Source organism: Epinephelus moara, chromosome 7, assembly GCF_006386435.1.
Source record: "Epinephelus moara isolate mb chromosome 7, YSFRI_EMoa_1.0, whole genome shotgun sequence".
Taxonomy (NCBI): domain Eukaryota; kingdom Metazoa; phylum Chordata; class Actinopteri; order Perciformes; family Serranidae; genus Epinephelus; species Epinephelus moara.
Window position 1 is genome coordinate 30,065,509 of NC_065512.1, and position 19,369 is coordinate 30,084,877.

The window sequence follows — 19,369 nt, forward strand, 5'->3', positions numbered from 1 at the left end:
CAAAGTTGCGTGGTGATCGGTGAAACCCTTGAGATGTTATACACCTTTATGTGATGAGCCACGCCCTCTGCAATATTCATTGCCTTATAGAAGCTCAGTTTTAGTAAGTTTTCCAACTTTTGCCAAGAGGGAACTTTAGATATTGGTCCCTAGATTATGTTCACCGAGTTTCATGCAGATCGCTCAAACTTCCTAGGAAGAGATCGATTTGAAGTGTTTTTCAAAAAATTCAAAATGGCAGAAAATCTATACAACCGGAAGTTATGGGTTCTTGAGGCAAATCTCATGAGGAGAGGCATCTCTGTGCAAAGTTTCATGTCTCTACGACATACGGGGCATGAGATATGCCCATTCAAAGTTTGCAATTTCAGTCGGTTGCTAAAGCGCCCCCCTTTGGCCAGTGATGTAATATTGCTTCATTCACATCCTCCCATGACCCTCTACCACTGTGCCAAATTTCACATGGATTGACCAAGTCAGTGAGGAGGAAAACTTGGAACAGACACACCCACAGACAGAATTTTTGTCATTATATAGTAAGATCTCAACAACACATAAGGGAATTTCATAAAATTTGGCACAAACGTTCACTTGGACTCAGTGATGAACTGATTAGATTTTGATGTTCAATGCTAGTTTGCTCCTGCATTTTTGTAACTTCTTTTTTTGTTTCACCCTTGTGTTTTTTTGTTTGCCATGTCCATAGGGGCTCTGTACCTCTCTGCAAGATGGGGTCACAAGATTAAAAAATAATGCAAGGCTCTCTGTATTTGATGTTGTACTTTGATGGTGCAACTAACACATTGTGATTTGTCTATGTTGTCTTGTACAATTATTCACATAATCAACATAATACACCCTGAACCTCCTTTATTGCGCTGCGGTGTACAGCTTGTTTTCAAAATGTCTATCTATAACATACTGACTGCAGAACAAAAATACGTTATAAGATTTACCTTGTCTTGTAACTCTATCTTTATTGACTAAAACATTGGCAACATGGCAATTTTCAGTAAGTTCAACTGAGTTGTTTGATTTATTGTTGCATTATCTGGTATCTTTCATTTCAAACTGACCTGAATTTTGTCTGACCATAGTTTCCAACTTATGTTAGCTGTGTTGTCCCCATTAATATGCCTGTTGAATGTCCGGTAAATCCTTTAAGGGCCCATATTATTTTCCCCCTGTTTGATTTCCAGATTTTTTTTTTTTTTTATATATATAAGCTTATTCCCTGTACCTGTTGCTTGTCAATGTGTCTCCTGTTTTACAATGCCACAAAGCCCAGAGAGCTGTTAAAGAGAGTGTGTGTCTGGCAAGCGTGACAGTTTTTTCCAACCCACTTTCCTTTGCTCTAATGCATTTTTTATAACTGAAATGCTTCCAACAACCCTTCGCTGGGACGACAGACAGCTGCATGGACTTTGGTGAGAGAGGGGCGGGTGTCGGGTGTGGCCCTGGGAAGTGAGGAGTGTAAAGACAATGACTTCTGGGAAAGATTTTTTTTTTTTTTTTTTCACTTCCAGCAATGGTCTTTCCCTCCACATCCCAAGAAACCACAGGGCGACTGCACCACAACTACACACACGGTCATACACACACACACACGCACACACAGAACTATTACCGTTATGGTAATGTTATGGTAATGGAAAGTCTCCATCATCCTGTGGAAAATGTGAACCTTGGAAGATTTCATATTATATTATAATTTTGCAGAATCTGAGATGCAAAGTGACGGAAATGGCAGAGCATTTTACAAAGTGTGTGTGCACATGCATGCATGGAAACCTTCCCTGCAAGTGAGCGGGTGTGTGTCACCGAGTGTGTTTTTGTGACTAAATGCATTTCCCGTATGTGGAGGCTGCAGCTCAGGGAATTTTTGAAACTCCCTTCACTAAATTACAAAAGATAAACAATATTTGTCATTTATAAAACTAACATATAAACACCGACACACAATAAGCATTTGTGTAAATACACTACTCGTGTGTGTTGTGTGTGTGTTTGTGGCTTTGTGGTCAGACATGGCTCATGTCCTTGTAATGGCACAGCGAAATAAGAGCTCAATCATTCCTGTAATAAATCAGATCAGCTGTGGAAGAGGAAACACGTGAAATACACTTAGAGTGACAGAAGGGATGCTTCAAAATACATTCTAATGAGACATCATTCAAGTCGCTGTCATAATATACAGACATGAACATTGTCGTGGTGAAAAACAAAGAAAAAAATCCAGAATATATCAGTCCATATCTTTCTAAAGTGGAGACCCATACTCTCTGAAAGCCACGTTAAATAGGACAGTACAGTCAAAACCACACTGCTGACGGGACATAAAACAAACGGTTGCAGCTGTGTTTCTTTCACGTGTTTCCCTTTGGTGATGGGGACTGCCCGGAGCTGTGTGTGTGTGTGTGTCCCAGAATCAGTGTATCAGAGATGTTTTCCTTGTGAAAATAAATGGTGAGCAATGGATATCCACAGGAATGATGAAAAGCTTGTTGGGGAAAGGGGGAAAGTGATGATCTGTGTATGTGTGTGTGAGTCAGGGGAGTAGGTGTGCGCATGTCTTCAGCTATGCACTTCTAACAAAGGGTCCCTTAAATGTGTGTGAGTGTTCGGCAGTCGCACAAGTCATAACACAAGTGCTTCTCAAAGAGGTGACGACCGGTAAAATGGTCTCATTTTGTGGAAATATACTTGTTAGGACAAAGCTACACACACAAGTCACATTTTTCAAGCAGTAAACTGATGTTATGAAAACACTCCACAGCCAAAATGCTCGTCTCCTTTGTTGTAGTTTTCTGTTTTAATGTCTTTGTATTGGTGTATTGTGGTTCCTCCAACCCACCGTCATCTCTCTCTTCCCGTCACTCTCTTGCTCTCTCGCTCAGTCTCTTGCTTGCCAACGCCATTCAGGCTTAGAGGCTGACAAACAGGCAGAGGAGCTTAGAACGAACAACATCTCTCTGAAAACGTGTGTGTTTGCGAGTGTGTGTGCGTCGGGGGGGCGATGTGATGCTGTGGCAGGCTGGTGCAGTCCATTGTCTGAATCTCTCCCTAGTGGAACTTTGACTTTGACTACGACAGTCACACACTGACAAGACTCTGCCAAAACTGCGTCTTTAGAGAGCCACATCTCTCTATATCCCTCTCTCCCCCACTCTGTGATTGTCTCCTCATTTCTCTCATCCCACTCTAGTTTTCCCCCCACTTTTTTTCCTCTTTTTTTCATTGTTTCCCGGGCTCTCTGGCTCTTGCAGACTTTGCTGTGGATTTAACCTGAACGCCACCTTGTTAGGCTGATGTGGATTGATGGATTAATTTGTCACAGGGAGAGCGGTACATCTTTGTGTCTTCCCTGTGCATATGTGTGCAAACGCTACACGCCGCTGCCACGTTAGCTCTTCACAACCATTCTTCGACACAGAATTCAAACAGCTGAACTAAGCAATCCTTGCGTCTCAGTCGTTTCGACCGTTATACTTTACTTTGTGTGAAGGTGCATGTGCTTGATCTTGAATACCTTTTGCTGGTGCAAGTGTTTTTTTTTTCCCTGTACAAGGTATCTGCCTCTGTCTGATGTTTCATTGTCTTTGTGTGAGCTCTTGGCTGCCTCTCTTGTATATTGAATGCCCTTTGACCCCACTCCATCTCCCGCAGTAAGCCAATAAAGGTGAGCAGTAATCAGGAGATGGTCAGCGCTGTCGTTTCTTGCTGGTACAGCCATTCGTCTCTATCAGGCTCTACACACCGATCACTGACATGTACTGTACTGTATTTTGTATGATGCTTGAGAAAGAGAGAGGGAAGCCATTTGTTTCTGTCATGGACTAATCAATTACCTTCTCTATGATGGATTTATTTGGGAATATTTGTGTGTGTTTGTGGAACAGTGTGTGCTTGCTGTTGTACAAGATACATACTGTTTCTTGTGGCTCTAGTTTACATCTAAAACTACAGGACACTACAGTCCAGTTCATTTCAGTTAGGTTTGTTACACATAAGCCAGTTATTTTTGTGTTTCTATGGTCAAAAGTTGTGGATTGTACCAATAGAAGTGCTCTATTCCATACCATTTTTTGTCACCCCTCTGTTGTGGGCAGACACAACGGAGATCTGATCCCAAAAGATGGAGCTAGAAACACTGCAGTCAGTTGATTGTTAATAGACAATCTATGCTCTTGCTCGGAGTACAGTGGACTGTAACCACTGTTCCTACAGTGACAAGTTTACATACATTAGTCAACTATAACTGTAATGTGAAAGGATGTCTTGCTGCCTTTTTATCTTTACTAGTCAACAAAACGAAAAAACATTTAGTACTTTGTGCTACTGCACGCAGATACTGGCAACTCAATGCATGAGTTGATGTCATGAATCAATCAACAGACCTTTGACCTTTGAGAAAAAGTGTCGGAGTGACGTTCCTGTGCACTCTGGCAGCAGTACACCTCTGCCCTCCTCTAACACTCCAGCCTGTTCTTTTATTGAGCTCGAAATGTTGCACAACCCCATTCTGTGGACGATCAGCGAGATGCACCTCTGCATCATCGGTAAAGAGGACACACAGGGAGAGCTGGATTGAGCAGTGATGCGACTATTGCCATCTGGTAACAACCTCACCTTCATAACAACAGTACTGTCTGCGGTGGAAAGGCAAAACAGTATCTAGCTTAAAGACGTTAAAAGGACACATTGTCTGCTGTCAGGCCGGGTACCTTGTTGTTATGGGATGCTTTCTGGCCGCCAGACATATTTTGCCTTATAATGTCTAAGTGTTTCTTCTGAAGCTGTCGCTGTTCAATGGTGCGTTAAACTCAGTGGGAACCAGTAAATGCTGACATGAGGCTAAGAATGATGTCACATGTTTTTACGGTTTATGATGCCCGTTCAATTATTATAGAGCCCTGTGGGGATAGCAAAACCTCATTTCATCTGCTGGGAGATTGAACCACATGACACACATGTGATGTACAAGAAGCTGTTGCTTACAGGAATGATTCAGATACAAATATGCACACTAATGCACACAGCTTACGTCTCATGAATGTACACAAGTTGTTGAAGGCACATAAGCATATACATTTATACTAAAGAACACAGCTTTGCCTGTAGGATGTATTATGTAGAATTCAGTCTATCCTGTGAAGCTTGGGCTGGGCAATATGGAGAAAATCAAATATCACAATATTTTGACCAAATACCTTGCTACTGATATTGCAGCAATATTGTAGGGTGGACTATTGTTGCTTTCACAAAATATTTAAAAGAGATGATAATAAATGATCATCAGAAAGGTGGACATAATGACTCAGTGGGTAAAGGCAAATGATAAAACAGCTAAAACCATCTGGTAAGTTCAGAAAACTACATCACTTTACTGTTAAGCAGTCGTAACACAAAGAAAAGACAACATTATCCAAAATCTAAGATTATATTTAGCCTCATATCATGATTTTGATATAGTATCAATACATTGCCCAGCTTAATAGCGCCGTGGACATTTTCTAGAGGGTGCTACTCAGCCAAGTTGGCACATCAAAGCAAAAAAATCATATTAGACAACACAACTTAGGACTTATGATGTGTGTGCCAGGTTTTGTGAGTTTTCAAGCATCCCTTGCCCCTTAAAAACAACTTCCTGTTTTATGGTGAATAAGGTATTGCCACGGTGACAGCATCTGATGAAAACTCAAAAGCTTCATTTCTGAGTATCATCAAGGTCTTAGGACTTTTTATCAGCAAATTTCAGTTGGGTCTGATTAACCTGCTAGAAGGAGGCAATCAAAATATGAAAATAGTAACTTTTATTTGCCAGCAGGTGGCGCTATGACTGTGACTCAGAGTTCCGCTGTAGATTTTTTCAGGGCTGGACTGTTGTCGTGTGTGAAATTTTGGAAGGTTATGCCCATATGGCGTCAAGTTACAGCAACACTCATCATCATATCGAAACGTTGAAATTCGCCAAAACGCCATGGCAACGCACTTCGACGAAAACTCACAGTTTTCACAATAAAGCATCATCAATGTCTTGAGTAGATTTTCCCCAACTTTGACATGAATCTGGTCAGCTTTGTAGGAGATGTAAGTCAAAGTATAAAACACAACATTTCCTGTTGCCAGTAGGGGCGCTATACCCATTACTAAATATTGGCATATAGATGTGTTCAGGGCTGGACTGTTACACAATGTTGTTTTCTTTAACACACAATACCCTGCTGTAGAGACGGGTTTGGCGAGTGTTTCAGCTGTGATGTGGCATTTTCTCAAACTCTGCATTGGATCTCAAGGGAACTTCCACTTATGGAGCGGTGAGAGAAGTTGAATTCTCTTTGCTGAAAAAAAATAAGCATCTGGGCGGCTATGATGTAGAAATAGAAAGTGGAAATTGAGTTGCATCTCCTTATGAGAGCTTCTAAAGTGTGATTTGGTGGACTAGAAGTTGGTGCTGTTGTTGAATCTGCTGGCTTTGTTGCTGCAGTCTGCTGCCAAGCCGCTCCTTGGTGTAATTTTGACTTTCAAAGTAGCCCGTTGCCTTCCTGCCAACAAAATAGCCTTGGGATAGCTTGGCGTTTCGCTCTCTCTCTCTCTTTGTGTTTTGTTTTTAATTTTTTTTTATTTTTCACTTTCTTCTCTCCTACTCTTTCTCTCTCTCTCTAGTTGTCACTCCCATCCTCTCTCTTTCATTCCCAGGCTCAATCGCTTTGTTTCTCTTTCTATAGCATCCTCTCACGGTGTCTGTTTGTCTCTGCCAACCCCCCACTCTCCTATCCTCTCCCTCAAACCACTTTGTTACTCTTGTCTTGCTTGTCATCCTCTCTCTCTCCCCCTCTCTCTTTAAAAGCAGCTTAATTCTATCATCTTACAGTTGGACAGCAGTAATTACATTTATGACACAAATCCTGCTACTCACAGCAAAATACCAAGTGTGTGAGAGTAAGTGTGTGGATGCATGCTCATCACCCAGTGTCTGTGTGCTTGTACTTATACATCTGTGTGTGTGTCTGTATGTGTGTGTCTGTGTGCGCTGCTCATTCCCTGATAACCCAGCCCAACACCACTAAACTATTTATAATACTATTTATTTCATGCTGCTACCCAGCCATCTGCAAACAGATGCGTTTGGACTCAGAGGTCACAGTGTGTGTACATACTGTGTGCTCTTCTGTGTTAGACTTCTTAAACCGACTGCAATTGCCCTCAAACTTTGTCGATCCCCAGTGGGAAATGAACCTTGACCCCGCCTCCTTACACTGAATTTAAATGAGGAACATCACAGGCGTTTTTTTTCCTCCACATTATGTTTTAATCTACAGAAAGCAACGCGTGACTGAACACTGATGTGTACAAATCTAGGCATGTCTTTTGAGCCTAAGTATGCCGGATTAGGAATTTATTGTGAGTAAAAGAAAAAAAAGTCAGAGGCCGGTTTAACTTCGAGGGCGCCTGTGTTTTGAGAATGTTGTTGCCAACTGCAGACACGCTGGGGTGAAGAGTTTCTGATTAGAGTGTGAATAAAAGGAATAATACATCAAAAATCCCGGACAACTCATGTTGAGTTTTTTCGTGCTTTTGGTGGCCTTGGTTCAAATGTTACTGGCAGCTCAAATCAAAGCTCCTTAGAGTTTTCAAACTGTGGATTATCTATTCTTAAGAATACATGACACTCTCAGCCCTGGAATGGACAATTTGGTTTTGCGGTTTGTATGTCTCTTAAAAAAAAAAAAAAAAATTATAATAATATATATATTATTTTATTTTATTTTTGTTCCCAGATTGAAAACTCTGCTGTGCTCTTTGGCACATCTGATAACATTTTTGCTATATTTTGCCTGAGGTTGATGGCCACAGTCCTGTTCATCTTCTGGGAGTTATTCACTTGTTTGTCAGTGGTCATAACAAATGCAGATGCTTCCATGCAGCTGAATTACATGTCATAATTGAGCAGTTAACACCCTATCATACTCTGTGACATGTATGAAAATGCTGAGCAGACCCTGATGACTTGATTTTTGATCAAGGTTTTAATCAGAAAAGACCTGAGTGACTAGTAACAAAGAAGAATACACATTTGCAAGTTGAAAAAATGTGGAGGCTTTACTGCTGTAGATAGTAGGCTTGAATATGATTACACTGGCAACTTTTGACATGCAGTGGGAGGCAAGTTTCAGTTCATGGACAAAAGTGTTTATTTCACTGAGGGCACACAGAAACCTTGCTATTTCTTTTTTTTTGTTTCTAAATCTTTTGGCATACCAGAAGATTCCCTTATTTGTTTTGGGTTTTATGACTAGTAGTCTAAGGAATTTTCCATTCAATCTAAGAATGTTAATCTAAATCTCTTTACAGTTGCAAAGGGACCAGAGTTTGGAAACAACATATTTGCTATTGTGCTCAGTTAATCTAGACGTGATTCATACGGGCATAGAGAGAGGGATATGGCTTGTTGTGAGCATAGACTGTTTGAAAATATTGGACGTAGCCACTGTGACCACACCCACTGGTTTGTGGACTCTTTGAAGTCTCGAGTTTGGCATTTTTGCAGTCACCATTTTGGATTTTTGGAACAAGAGGTGACCATATTTGGATAGTCTAGAGCTGTAGACGAGTGAAGCGTGGAGCTCAATCATAGACTGTGGTGACAGCTCGCAGACAGTCTGTCACTCAAAGTGGCCACACCTTTAATTATGCGTAACATTAAGCCTTATTAAAATGTAAGCATGTGAGTTATATGAAAATTGACCACCTCCTAGTCAAGAATGGAAAAATTTGCTATTAAGACCAAAACAGTTTTTTTAAAAACATGTTTACTTCTGCTGCTGTTGGGCATTTTAAAGGTCCAGTGTGAAAGATTTAGGGGCCTCCATTGGCTGATATGGAATATAATATTCATAACTATATTTATAATTTAGTTTATAATAACCTGAAACTTAGAATCGTTGTGTTTTTGTTACATTATAATGTGCTGTTTATATCCACATACAGAGCAGGGGCCTGTTGTTCGAAACCTAGGTAAGGGATTAAGCTGGGATATGTTGGTTATCCTGGCTTAATTTAGCGTTGATTCGGTTGTTCGAAAGCAGAGGCCTTATCTGTCAAGTCAGCTGTCAATGTGATCGGAAATCAATGTGTTTTACCGTCATTTCATGTTCTTATGTACCTATTTGCCTCATTTTTGAACAAAATACATTAAGCCTACAATAATAAAAAATAACATTTAACATTCAAAACATTATTTTTGTCATAGCCCAAACATACTTTGACATGCACATATCTTTACCAATAAAAGGATTAATTGTTGGAATAAACATACAAGTAGGTGTATTTGACATTAACACAATTAGTGGTTATTAGGTATCATAACTGTATGACCTTCCCAAATTATATTCCCAGTTAACTGGACCAATAACTCCAGTGTACTTTACATCAGTGAATGAAAACATGAAGATGAAACCACAATATTCTTTGACCTCATTTTATTTAAATGAAAAATACTGTAATCAGTCACTGTCTGCTTTGAGCTGTGGAGAGAAAGAGAGAAATAACATTGATTAATACATTGGGGGGCGTCGGTGTCTTAGTGGCAGAGCAGGCGCCCAATGTAGCCACAAGGCTGCTGCCGCAGCGGCCCGGGTTCAAATCCTGCCAGTGGCCCTCCGCTGCACGTCATCCCCCCTCACAGAAAGAGAGAAAAAACATTGATTAATACATTGCATCACAGTCATGCTTACAATGTGCATTAAAATCACTTAGTTTCTTAATTTCTAAGTCCAATTTCCTTGAGGTTTTTCTTTTAATTTGTCAATTTGTATTACACTGCAAGACAATCCAAAGTCAGACAGTCCCCCCCTCCGTCCTCCATCATCGGCCTGCCTCGGTTCTGATCCAGGGCGAGCTCTTCTGCTGGTGTGAAATCAGCAGTTGTTTAACTTCCACTGCTCACCTTTAAGGCGAAGTGTACAACTGTTAATTTGTGGAAGGAACTTTAATTGTAATTATGACAGATTCATTTGCGCCGCAAGTGTATATTTTTAGATTACTTAGGCATTCAGTCGGTCCGCAGTTGTTTGCCACGTACTCTCTCTGCTTTATTATCGCTGCAGTGTTTCCTTTCTTCGTGATTATATGTTTTACCTCTTCATAAGTGTCCATGATGAGACACTGCTCACTGGGTGAGAAGTATGCAGCAACGTGCCCTCTCCATTGCTGCATCGGTGAATCTGTGATCGATCTTGGGGTCTATTTAGGAAAGCCGTGGACGCGCACTCACCTGAATAAGTTACACCTGGCTTGACAAAGCCGCGTCTCCTCAGCCTGGCTTGGTGTTCGAACAACCAATTAAGCCAGGATGGACTTAGGGGAATTTGTCCATTTGTCCAGCCTCGCTTTTCCACTTATCCTGGATTGGTTAATTCTACTTTTGAACAACAGGCCCCAGGTGTCCTTCAACAGTAGCCCACAACAGACACACCAAACACTGGATCTAAATGGGGCTATTAATTTTCCGTTTTTTTTGTGTCGGCCATCGTTGTTCGCATACATGTTTGCACACCGGAAAAGTTTTGTTCTGCAACTTTAACGCTAGATGCTTCTAAATCCTACACACTAGACCTTTAACATGGTGGTCCATTCGGATTGACTTATGTAACCAGCCTCAAGTGACCATCTGAGGAACTGCTGTGTTTGGCACATTCCAGTTGGCTTCATATTTCAGCTGAAGGTTGCCCCTTGGTTGTGACAAAACACTATGATTTACAGTTTGTGCCACGTACGAGAAATGCAAATCGGTTCAGCTGAATCAAAAAAGCTAGGGTTTCAGACTCTGGGTTGTTTCAGTATAGATCAATCACATAGCATTCATATGATGTTTGCTAACTCAGTATGCATATGAATGTCATGTGGCCTGTGTTTATGGATGAGAGTGTCACATGTTATGGCCCCTGTCCATCTCCTCTCTCCCAGCAGCCGACTTACATTATGCATGTGCATACATTCTATGCGCGTTATTACTCTTTGTGTGTATGTGTGTTTGGTTAATGGTGGTTTAAATAGATGTGGAAGTCACATCAGCCCTCTCATCTCCTCTGCTTTGAGGAAACACACACACACACACACACACACACACAGAGGAGTTGTGTGTATAGGGAATCATTAGCTAAAGTGATGCAGGTTTAGCTATCATGAATCACAGTGGCATCATATCGACAAGCCAGAGCCAGCAAGGAATCCAAAATGTGTGTGTGCACGCGGTGTGTGAGTGTGTGTGTGTGTAAGGATTACCAGTATTTTGAGCTGGCAGCAAGCCCAGCCGTCCTCCCTTCTTCCCCATTTTTCTCTGTCTCCCTCTCTGCCATCGTGGTATTCCCCTGAGGAAACTTAATTTGCTCTCTGCCCATCATTGCTCCTTCTGTCCCCTTTTCTCCCCATCTTGCCCACCATCAGCGTCTCCCTGTTTCAGGGGGCACACAGCGACAAACCAAATTGGAAGCGCACATTACCTTCTCTCCCTCTTTTGTTTTACAATCAGCAATCCACACAAGAGGTGGGCACATCACAGCGGGCTTGAGGCTGAACTTGATCCAACTTCAGCATTCAGCATGTCATTAGCTTTGGCTGGGTTTCTGCAGCAGGATGGCATTAATTGCTACATAGTCTGCTTAAAGCAGAGTGTGCTTTTTACACCACACGTAGACTTTACATACTGTGCTTCACAGCATATTTCCACAACATGTCTGAACTTTACCTTACTCTCCCTTGAATACCTCCACCGTTGCTCTGTCTTCTCATCCATCGCTCTCCTCTCCATCATCCTTTCTGCTGGATCCCTCCCTCCCTCAGTAATATCTCTCATGGTATACTTGTGATGATGGATGGAGAACCAGGAACAGTGAAGCAGACCTCACATCCATCACAAACTCAACAACAGCATAGTTAACTGCATTACTGTTTTTTCTCCCTTGCTCTGCTCCCCAGAGTTCACCCATGTCGTGGTCTTTCTGGCTCCTAGCCAGCGTCTCCACAGGTTTTTTAAACCAATCTGAGCAAGTCACGGCAGGGTAAACCTATTTGATCCCACCTGGACAATATCGGATACTACCTACTGTATACATGCTTAACAGGAACTGAGTTTTTGATTGCAGCATTATTTCTGATAGCAGTGACACATTCATAGATTTTTTTTTTTAGAATTATAATGCAACTTTTATCCAACTTGTTAACTAAAGACTTGCATTATTCCATAAAATATTGATAACATATGCAAGCTCTGGCTGCTTGAGCGAGTTTTATTATTTTGGCATACTGATGGTCTTATCTGAGATCCCAAAACCATGCCATACCGAGTCACCGAGCACTGAGCCTTGAGGGACTCCTTGTGAGACACGGTGTCCCTCAAGGCTCAGTGCTTGGCCCGATCCTCTTCATTCTCTACATGCTCCCACTAGGTCACATCATCCACCGCCATGGTCTTCACTTTCACTGTTATGCCGATGATACCCAGCTCTACATCACCACCACAGCCATTACCCCTGCCATTCTCTCTACCCTCACCGACTGTCTCACCGACATCAAAACCTGGAGGAACCACAACTTCCTAAAACTCAACAGCAATAAAACAGAAATTATCATCTTTGGCCCAAAATCCATCCTCCCCACCTCCCAGGATTTCTCACTCTGCATTGATGGTCACTCTGTCACTCCCTCCCCCCTGGTCAGAAACCTCGGCATCATCATGGACCCCACACTCTCCTTCAAGTCACACATCAACCACATCACCAAAACATCTTTCTTCCACCTCCGCAACATTGCATGCCATCGCCCCACTCTCTCCTCCTCTGCCACCGAAACAATCCACGCCTTCATCACCTCCAGACTCGACTATTGCAATAGCATCCTGTATGGCCTCCCCGCCACTGTTCTTCAAAAACTGCAATATGTTCAAAACTCGGCTACCCGATTGCTCACTCACTCCCCCTCCAGAGAACACATCACTCCCATCCTCTGTCAACTTCACTGGCTTCCCATAAAACAACGCATCAATTTCAAGATCCTCCTCACCACCTACAAAGCCCTAAACAACTTTACACCCTCATACCTGACCGATCTCCTCCATCGCCATTCTCCCACTCACCGCCTCCACTCCTCCGATGCCAACCTTCTCACCCCCATCACCAAGACCAAGTACCGCACCCTGGGGGACAGACCATTCGCCATCGCCGCCCCTACCCTCTGGAACTCCCTGCCCCTGGCAATCCGGAACTCTGACACACTCCCCTCATTCAAGAGTCAGCTTAAGTCCCATCTCTTCAGGATCACCTACAGCATCTGAAAATCCTCCCCCCTTCATCCTCCACCCGCTCTCTGTCTTAATATGTGGTCCCTTTGTAGTGTAGTGTATAGTGTTGTTTGAGTGTCTTGTTTGAGTGTCATTTGATTGAGTGTTTTGTTTGAGTGCCTGTTTCTGTGCATATTCTTTTGTAAAGCGTCTTTGAGTATCTAGAAAAGCGCTATATAAAACCAATTTATTATTATTATTATTATTATTATTATTATTATCACCTGCAGTCCAAGCTAAACAGAGCAAGCTGGCAGAAACACATCTCTGACCTTTTGTCTCTCTCTGTGTCCTCAGCTCCATCGCCTCCTGTGGAACTCGGCCCTACTCTGGGCCTGAAGAAGTCCAGTTCCTTGGAGAGTCTCCAGACAGCCATGTCAGAGGTTAATAGAAAAAACGAACTCCTCCCCTTCCACCGACCTCGTCCAAATATGGTCAGAGGAAGAGGCTGCAACGAGAGCTTCCGTGCAGCTATTGATAAATCCTATGATGGGCCACCTGAAGATGATGATGGTAAGGGGTGAAGAGGGTGTCCGTCTGTTAAGTCGGGGACATTTGTTTTTTTTTTCTTCCTCTGTTTATCTTGTGCTGTATGTATGCAGTTACTCAGTCTTTAAATTCTATCAACATGGAAGAAACAGCAAAAAGACAAGGAAGGAAAATGTCCCTGATATTTTGTAAATGCTGTTTTGAGAGGCGGGTCCATCTGTGTTTTTCAAGTGGAAACTCCCACTCAACCGTTAACAAAAAGCAGTGACGTAGGTTACAGTGCTGATGGCCTCCACTACACACACCGTTTGCTGACCACCAAAAAATATCAACATCAGTTAAAGTGCACGCTGTATTTATATTGTTCCTACCATTATATCTTGCCAACAGACAGCCCTTACTGACAGGAAACTCTTCAAAGCCACCAGTCTCTACAGACAGAGATGGTAATTTTACCTCACAGCACATGGGGCTGCTGGTCTATCCACCACCTCAGTCTTCTCTCAGTCCACAGCAATACGTTGGTTTATACGTAGCAACATCATCATGCAGAAACCCACGTCAGGTCACGTGGGGAAAAGTTTTTGGTAGAAGGGCTTGGAAAAATAGCATTTTGATCTTAAAATATACTTTATTTTTATTTATTTTTTTTTACCAAAGTTAGAATTTTCTGATTTAAATACATAAGTATCACTGCTTGAGAGCTACAGAAGGATATGGAAAGTAAAAAAAAAAAAAGAATAAATAATGGAGCCGCCCCTTAGGATCACACTTAAAGGTTCAAATATGTTACACTTTTGGTCGCACTCCTGTCAGTAATGTCACAGTTGCTGTTTTTCTCTTGACAATTAATGCAATGTACAGCTCATATCTAGTAGTTAACATACCTTTAGTGCCTAGAGATGGATTTTTCTTATATGGTGACTGATGGATACTCATGGCTTACTTCTATGTGCAGTATGTTCCCCAATAACAACATTCTCCACTATATTGAAAAGCCACTCATGAGCTCAGCACAGTTTCAGTCCACTGTTGTCAATTCTGATAAGTTTAGGAAAGAACAGTCCAGAACTGTTGCCAGCAAAGCAAGACTAGGGCATTGCCAGAAGAACACTATGCTTCAAAGTGTCATCACATGTAAGAAGTTAAGCAGCAGCATTGCCTTACAATGTACGATTCAGTCCAGATCTGGGCTTTTAGCTTTAAATATTTATCCAGGAGCTAAATGGGAGCTGCTTGCTTTGTTGCACTGGGAGGGGCAGTTCAATTCCCAGCTGTGTTATTAGCAGCGAGCTCTTATCAGTCACCACTAGAGTAATGAGTCGGGCTGTTTCAGATCACTACATTCACACAGGATAGGACTAATAGGGCATGTCAGCACGGCACACACGCAGTGGCCACATCTGTCACCGTCTTTCTAAATGTTCAACACTTTGAAAGCAGTTGTTAATTGACAGAGAACAGTTCACTGACGTCCACTGCAGATCTCTTCCTGTTTTCTATTTGTGTTTCTCTCTCTGTACATTTGTGCACTTTCGCTTGGGCTTAAATTGTATCTTCACTTCAGTGTTAAATGTAAATTCTCGTCAGCTACTGTCTGCCAGTTTTTGAGAGGTGGATTAGCAGTTGTAGCTATAGACGACTGTTGATCAGAACGGCAAACAAACATGGCTAACATTTTGACAGCACAGTGAATATTTAGTCAGGGTTCATGTGTAGCTGATGTATTGTGTGGGATCCTGAGCTGAATCCAGCTAATACCACAGTGCTTCACAGTTTCCAGTGAATTTAGTTGTCAAGAGGACTATTCAGAAGAGGCTTTGAGTCATTGGCTTTGATGTCTCATGTCAGCTGGGATGGATTATAGTGCTAAATAGTTGTTTCTGTCATTCACTTTCTGTTTTAATATACTGTGCTACCTTAATGTGTGTTACATTATTTTTTTCATTTGTATCTTTGTCTTTTTCTTTGTTTTATGTCGCCTCATATTATGTCTTTTCACACACCATCCCTACAAATAATAGGAATCAGTTGTGAACAGAACAAATGCATATTATACTGGCTTGTGGTGACTTCTGTGCCATGAGATAGTTAATAAAAAACACACCTGACTTGGCTGACAGGCAGAGCGCAAAATATAAAATTTTCCTAGAGAGTGTTTAGCATAGCAGAAGAAAGAGCCTGGACTGGCTGAATATGACGGCACATGGTAACAATATGTCACAGCATCATTGTTGGCCGCACGTCTTCTGATGTTTGGTGTTCATTACACATCAGAAGAAATTACTACTGACAGGTTGCTGTAACCCACATCCAGTTTCACCCCAACCAGTCTTGATTCACCAAATTTTACATGTGAGTCAGAAAACAAAACAGTGGTCTGCACTCATTTTGTGAAACAGATGTAGGGATTTTTCCTGACTTTGAAGTCTGGTCATTAAAAACAAATTTAGGAATGAAAATAAAAGTATTTGGGGATGAGGCTTGGTCCTTTTCATAGAGTGTTTAAGCTCTGGTAATGTATGTCGCTTTTGGCGCTGACTGAAAGCACTGACACACATGCACACACACACACACACACACACACACACACACACACACACACACAGTATATACAACTGACCATGTAAATTGATGAAAAGAAAATGTTTTATAGGGATAGGGATATCTGTTGTGGTCATGTCCAGTTTTGAACTCTTTAAGGGGAGACTAGAGCGCCTTTGCACACTGAGTCCGTTTTTACCGGATGCATTTTTTTTAAATCTGTCATCTAAAAAAATCGTTACACACAAACCTTGCACACAGAAATTCGCAAGACAAGACAAAATGAAAAGACACATTTCCTCTCTCGCTTTTCTCCACTGGAGTTATTTATCTGTCACCACTCTCGCTCCCTTTGTCTTGCATTTGGCACTGCAGCTGTGTGAAGGGGTTGAGCTGTCCTCCGTCTCTGTCTCCACAGTGCCTCTTAGTCTGTGTGCAGTCCATGTCCTCCTCCTCCTCTTCATCGTCATCCACCTAAATATTAGAATCTGACCTGTTGAAAGTGGGCTATCTGAGTTATGAATTGATTCTGTGTGCCCCGTTCCTCTGACTGGTTGCGGATGTGTCCCGCTGCCACATTATCTTCACTGATTCTTGGTCAAACAGCTGTCTAGGGCCTCGTTTTCACTTATGTATGTGCGTGGAGACGAGGCAACCGGAAGTACATTCATTCATATGGGAATCTCTGTGATATCTGATGTGCTTGTCCTCCTCTCAGTAATATTTCAGTCTGGAATTTGCCATGAGTATGTTAAAAAATGGGAACTTTTGCAGCGGATTTTGTAGAGACTGTATGACAGTGTGCTAGCTTAGCTAACAGGCTGCAAACTGGCTAATCAGCTATTTATTCAATTCAGTTGCCTGTGTTGATTGTCAAGTGAGTTTGTAAAATGAAAAAGAACTTTTTTTATCTAGTTTTAACACATTGTGAATCTGAGTAATGTCATTCTGCTGAAATATGGTTATACATTATATACAGTCAGATCATCATTACGACTCATTAGGCCATTTTTAATTAAATATTTTACAAAACATGCCAAGTAACTGGCAGGTCCTGTTTTTGTCCCAGTAATGTTCCAAGCACATATTCCAAACTACTGGATGGCAAAAAAAAACGGACAAAATTAGCCTTTCCCCCACGGCTATAGGTAGTTTGTAGGTCAGGTTTCTATCCATCCATAAAGAGATGTACTTCCTTGCGTTTGACACGAGAGGCATCATCCGTATATTTACGGATCTATGGACATCCTACACATATGTAAGTGGAAATGAGGTGTAACGGCTTCTGGTGGACACCAAAACGCAGAAAACTGAACCTGTTCTGGACAAATGTTTCAGACTCACTGTGCAAACATGATTGACGCAACGTGAGGTTGTACTTATTTTTAGAGGTGCAACAATTTCAGATGAAAGAAACCAACTCATTGTGCAAAGGCCTTTACCAGGTCCAACACAAGCAAGAAGGTGCGCACACACACACACACACACACACAAACACAATTGCAATTCAATTCAGTTGCTAGACAGCCTTTGTAATTAAGTCTGAAGTGAATATCCACACAAAGTTAAATCTCAATTGAAGTTACTAATTTGGTTTGGTTATCTTTTGGTCTCTGTGTGCATGTGCATAGGTGTTTGTGTGTGTGATCATTGTAATTCAAGGCCAGGCCTCCAGTCTGTCGAAGAAGTAATGAGCCGTCGCAGTTTAGGCTTTGAACATGTTCGCTTCTTTATTTTCAGGACTTAATTAATTCACTGTAAAGTTAATATATTTGCCACGGAGATGCCGAGAAGAGGAAGTGTACGTGCCTGTGTGTATGTGGTCTGTTCATTCGTGGATATGCTTTGCATTGTTGTCTCTTTGTTTGTACAGTATGCATGCTTGTGTTTATGTGATGACCTTATATGTGGTCTTCACTGCATTGTGTAATGCTTTGAGATTTGCTAATGATTCTTGATTTTACTGCTTTACTGAGTCACTCTGGCAAAAATGCTGAAACTCCATTGTTATGTGCCACTGGAACCCACTCTTAAAGAGTTCTATTCTTCTTTTTGTTAACTTGAAAATTAGGACACAGCGATGTTTCTGGACAATGCTGATGACTCAGCATTATGTAAAGACAGAATAATGATAAATTATCCAAATGTCCTTGTTTGCCTCATACCGGCAAAAGAGTTGTTCACTTTGGACAAAAGGGAAGCAAGTTGTAATTAGAAAAAGGTTGGTTTTACAAGAGTAACTACTTTTAATCAGGATTTCACCGATAAATCTTTCAGTAGGTTTAGTACTTCGATAAAACATCTCACTGGTAATCCTAGTTTAAAAAGAGTTTATTACTTAAACGTAATGCCAGGGCCTCCTTCTACAGTTATTTGTGTTGATCATTGGCAGTGTCTTTGTGTAAACATTTAGTGTAATTGATGCAGTTATTTTCTTTTACGACTACTTTTGCTACTCTTAAGAACACTTTCCACCCCCTCAGCTCCCTCTAATCCCCATCTTTCTCCTTTTCTTCATCTATTCCCTCTAGATGATGGTTCAGAGCCGAGTTCAGGCCGGGACACCCCTGCAAGTAGTTCATCCCGCCAGGGAGTGGGGGATCGGATAGAGGAGAAAGGCAAAAAAGACAAGAAAAATAAACTGAAAACAAAGACGAAGGAAAAGAACAAGAAGAAAGTAAAGGAGAAAGAGAAAAACAAAGCAGAGGAGCCAGAGGAGACGGCGAAGAAGAGCAAGAAAATAGGCTTTGGCCTGCTGAGGTAGGTAACTGTGTGTGTGTGCATGTGTGTGTCTGTTGGTCTGATGCACATATTTTGTGGCCATATGCCTTTTTGTCCCTTTATGTGTGTATATGCGTGTATTTGCAGAATGGCTGACGTACCCGGTAAAATCACTTCTATCCAGCATTGATGTTTTAAATCATTTTCAGCTTCCAGTGATAATGTGTGTGTTTGAGGCTAAACAGCAGTGTTTGTATATGGCGTCGTATGGGCATG

The 19,369-nt window shown here is 41.6% G+C and overlaps 1 protein-coding gene across 4 annotated transcripts in view; it reads left to right on the forward strand.

Annotated features, from left to right (window-relative positions):
• LOC126392868 (partitioning defective 3 homolog B-like) overlaps positions 1 to 19,369 on the forward strand; it is a 262,365-nt gene that overhangs the window by 133,856 nt on the left and 109,140 nt on the right. For all 4 annotated transcript variants that reach the window (XM_050048554.1, XM_050048555.1, XM_050048556.1 and 1 more), the window contains 2 exons: positions 13,637 to 13,852; positions 18,904 to 19,132. In XM_050048554.1, coding sequence (XP_049904511.1) covers positions 13,637 to 13,852; positions 18,904 to 19,132 — 445 coding nt within the window. The remainder of the gene's footprint in view (positions 1 to 13,636; positions 13,853 to 18,903; positions 19,133 to 19,369) is intronic.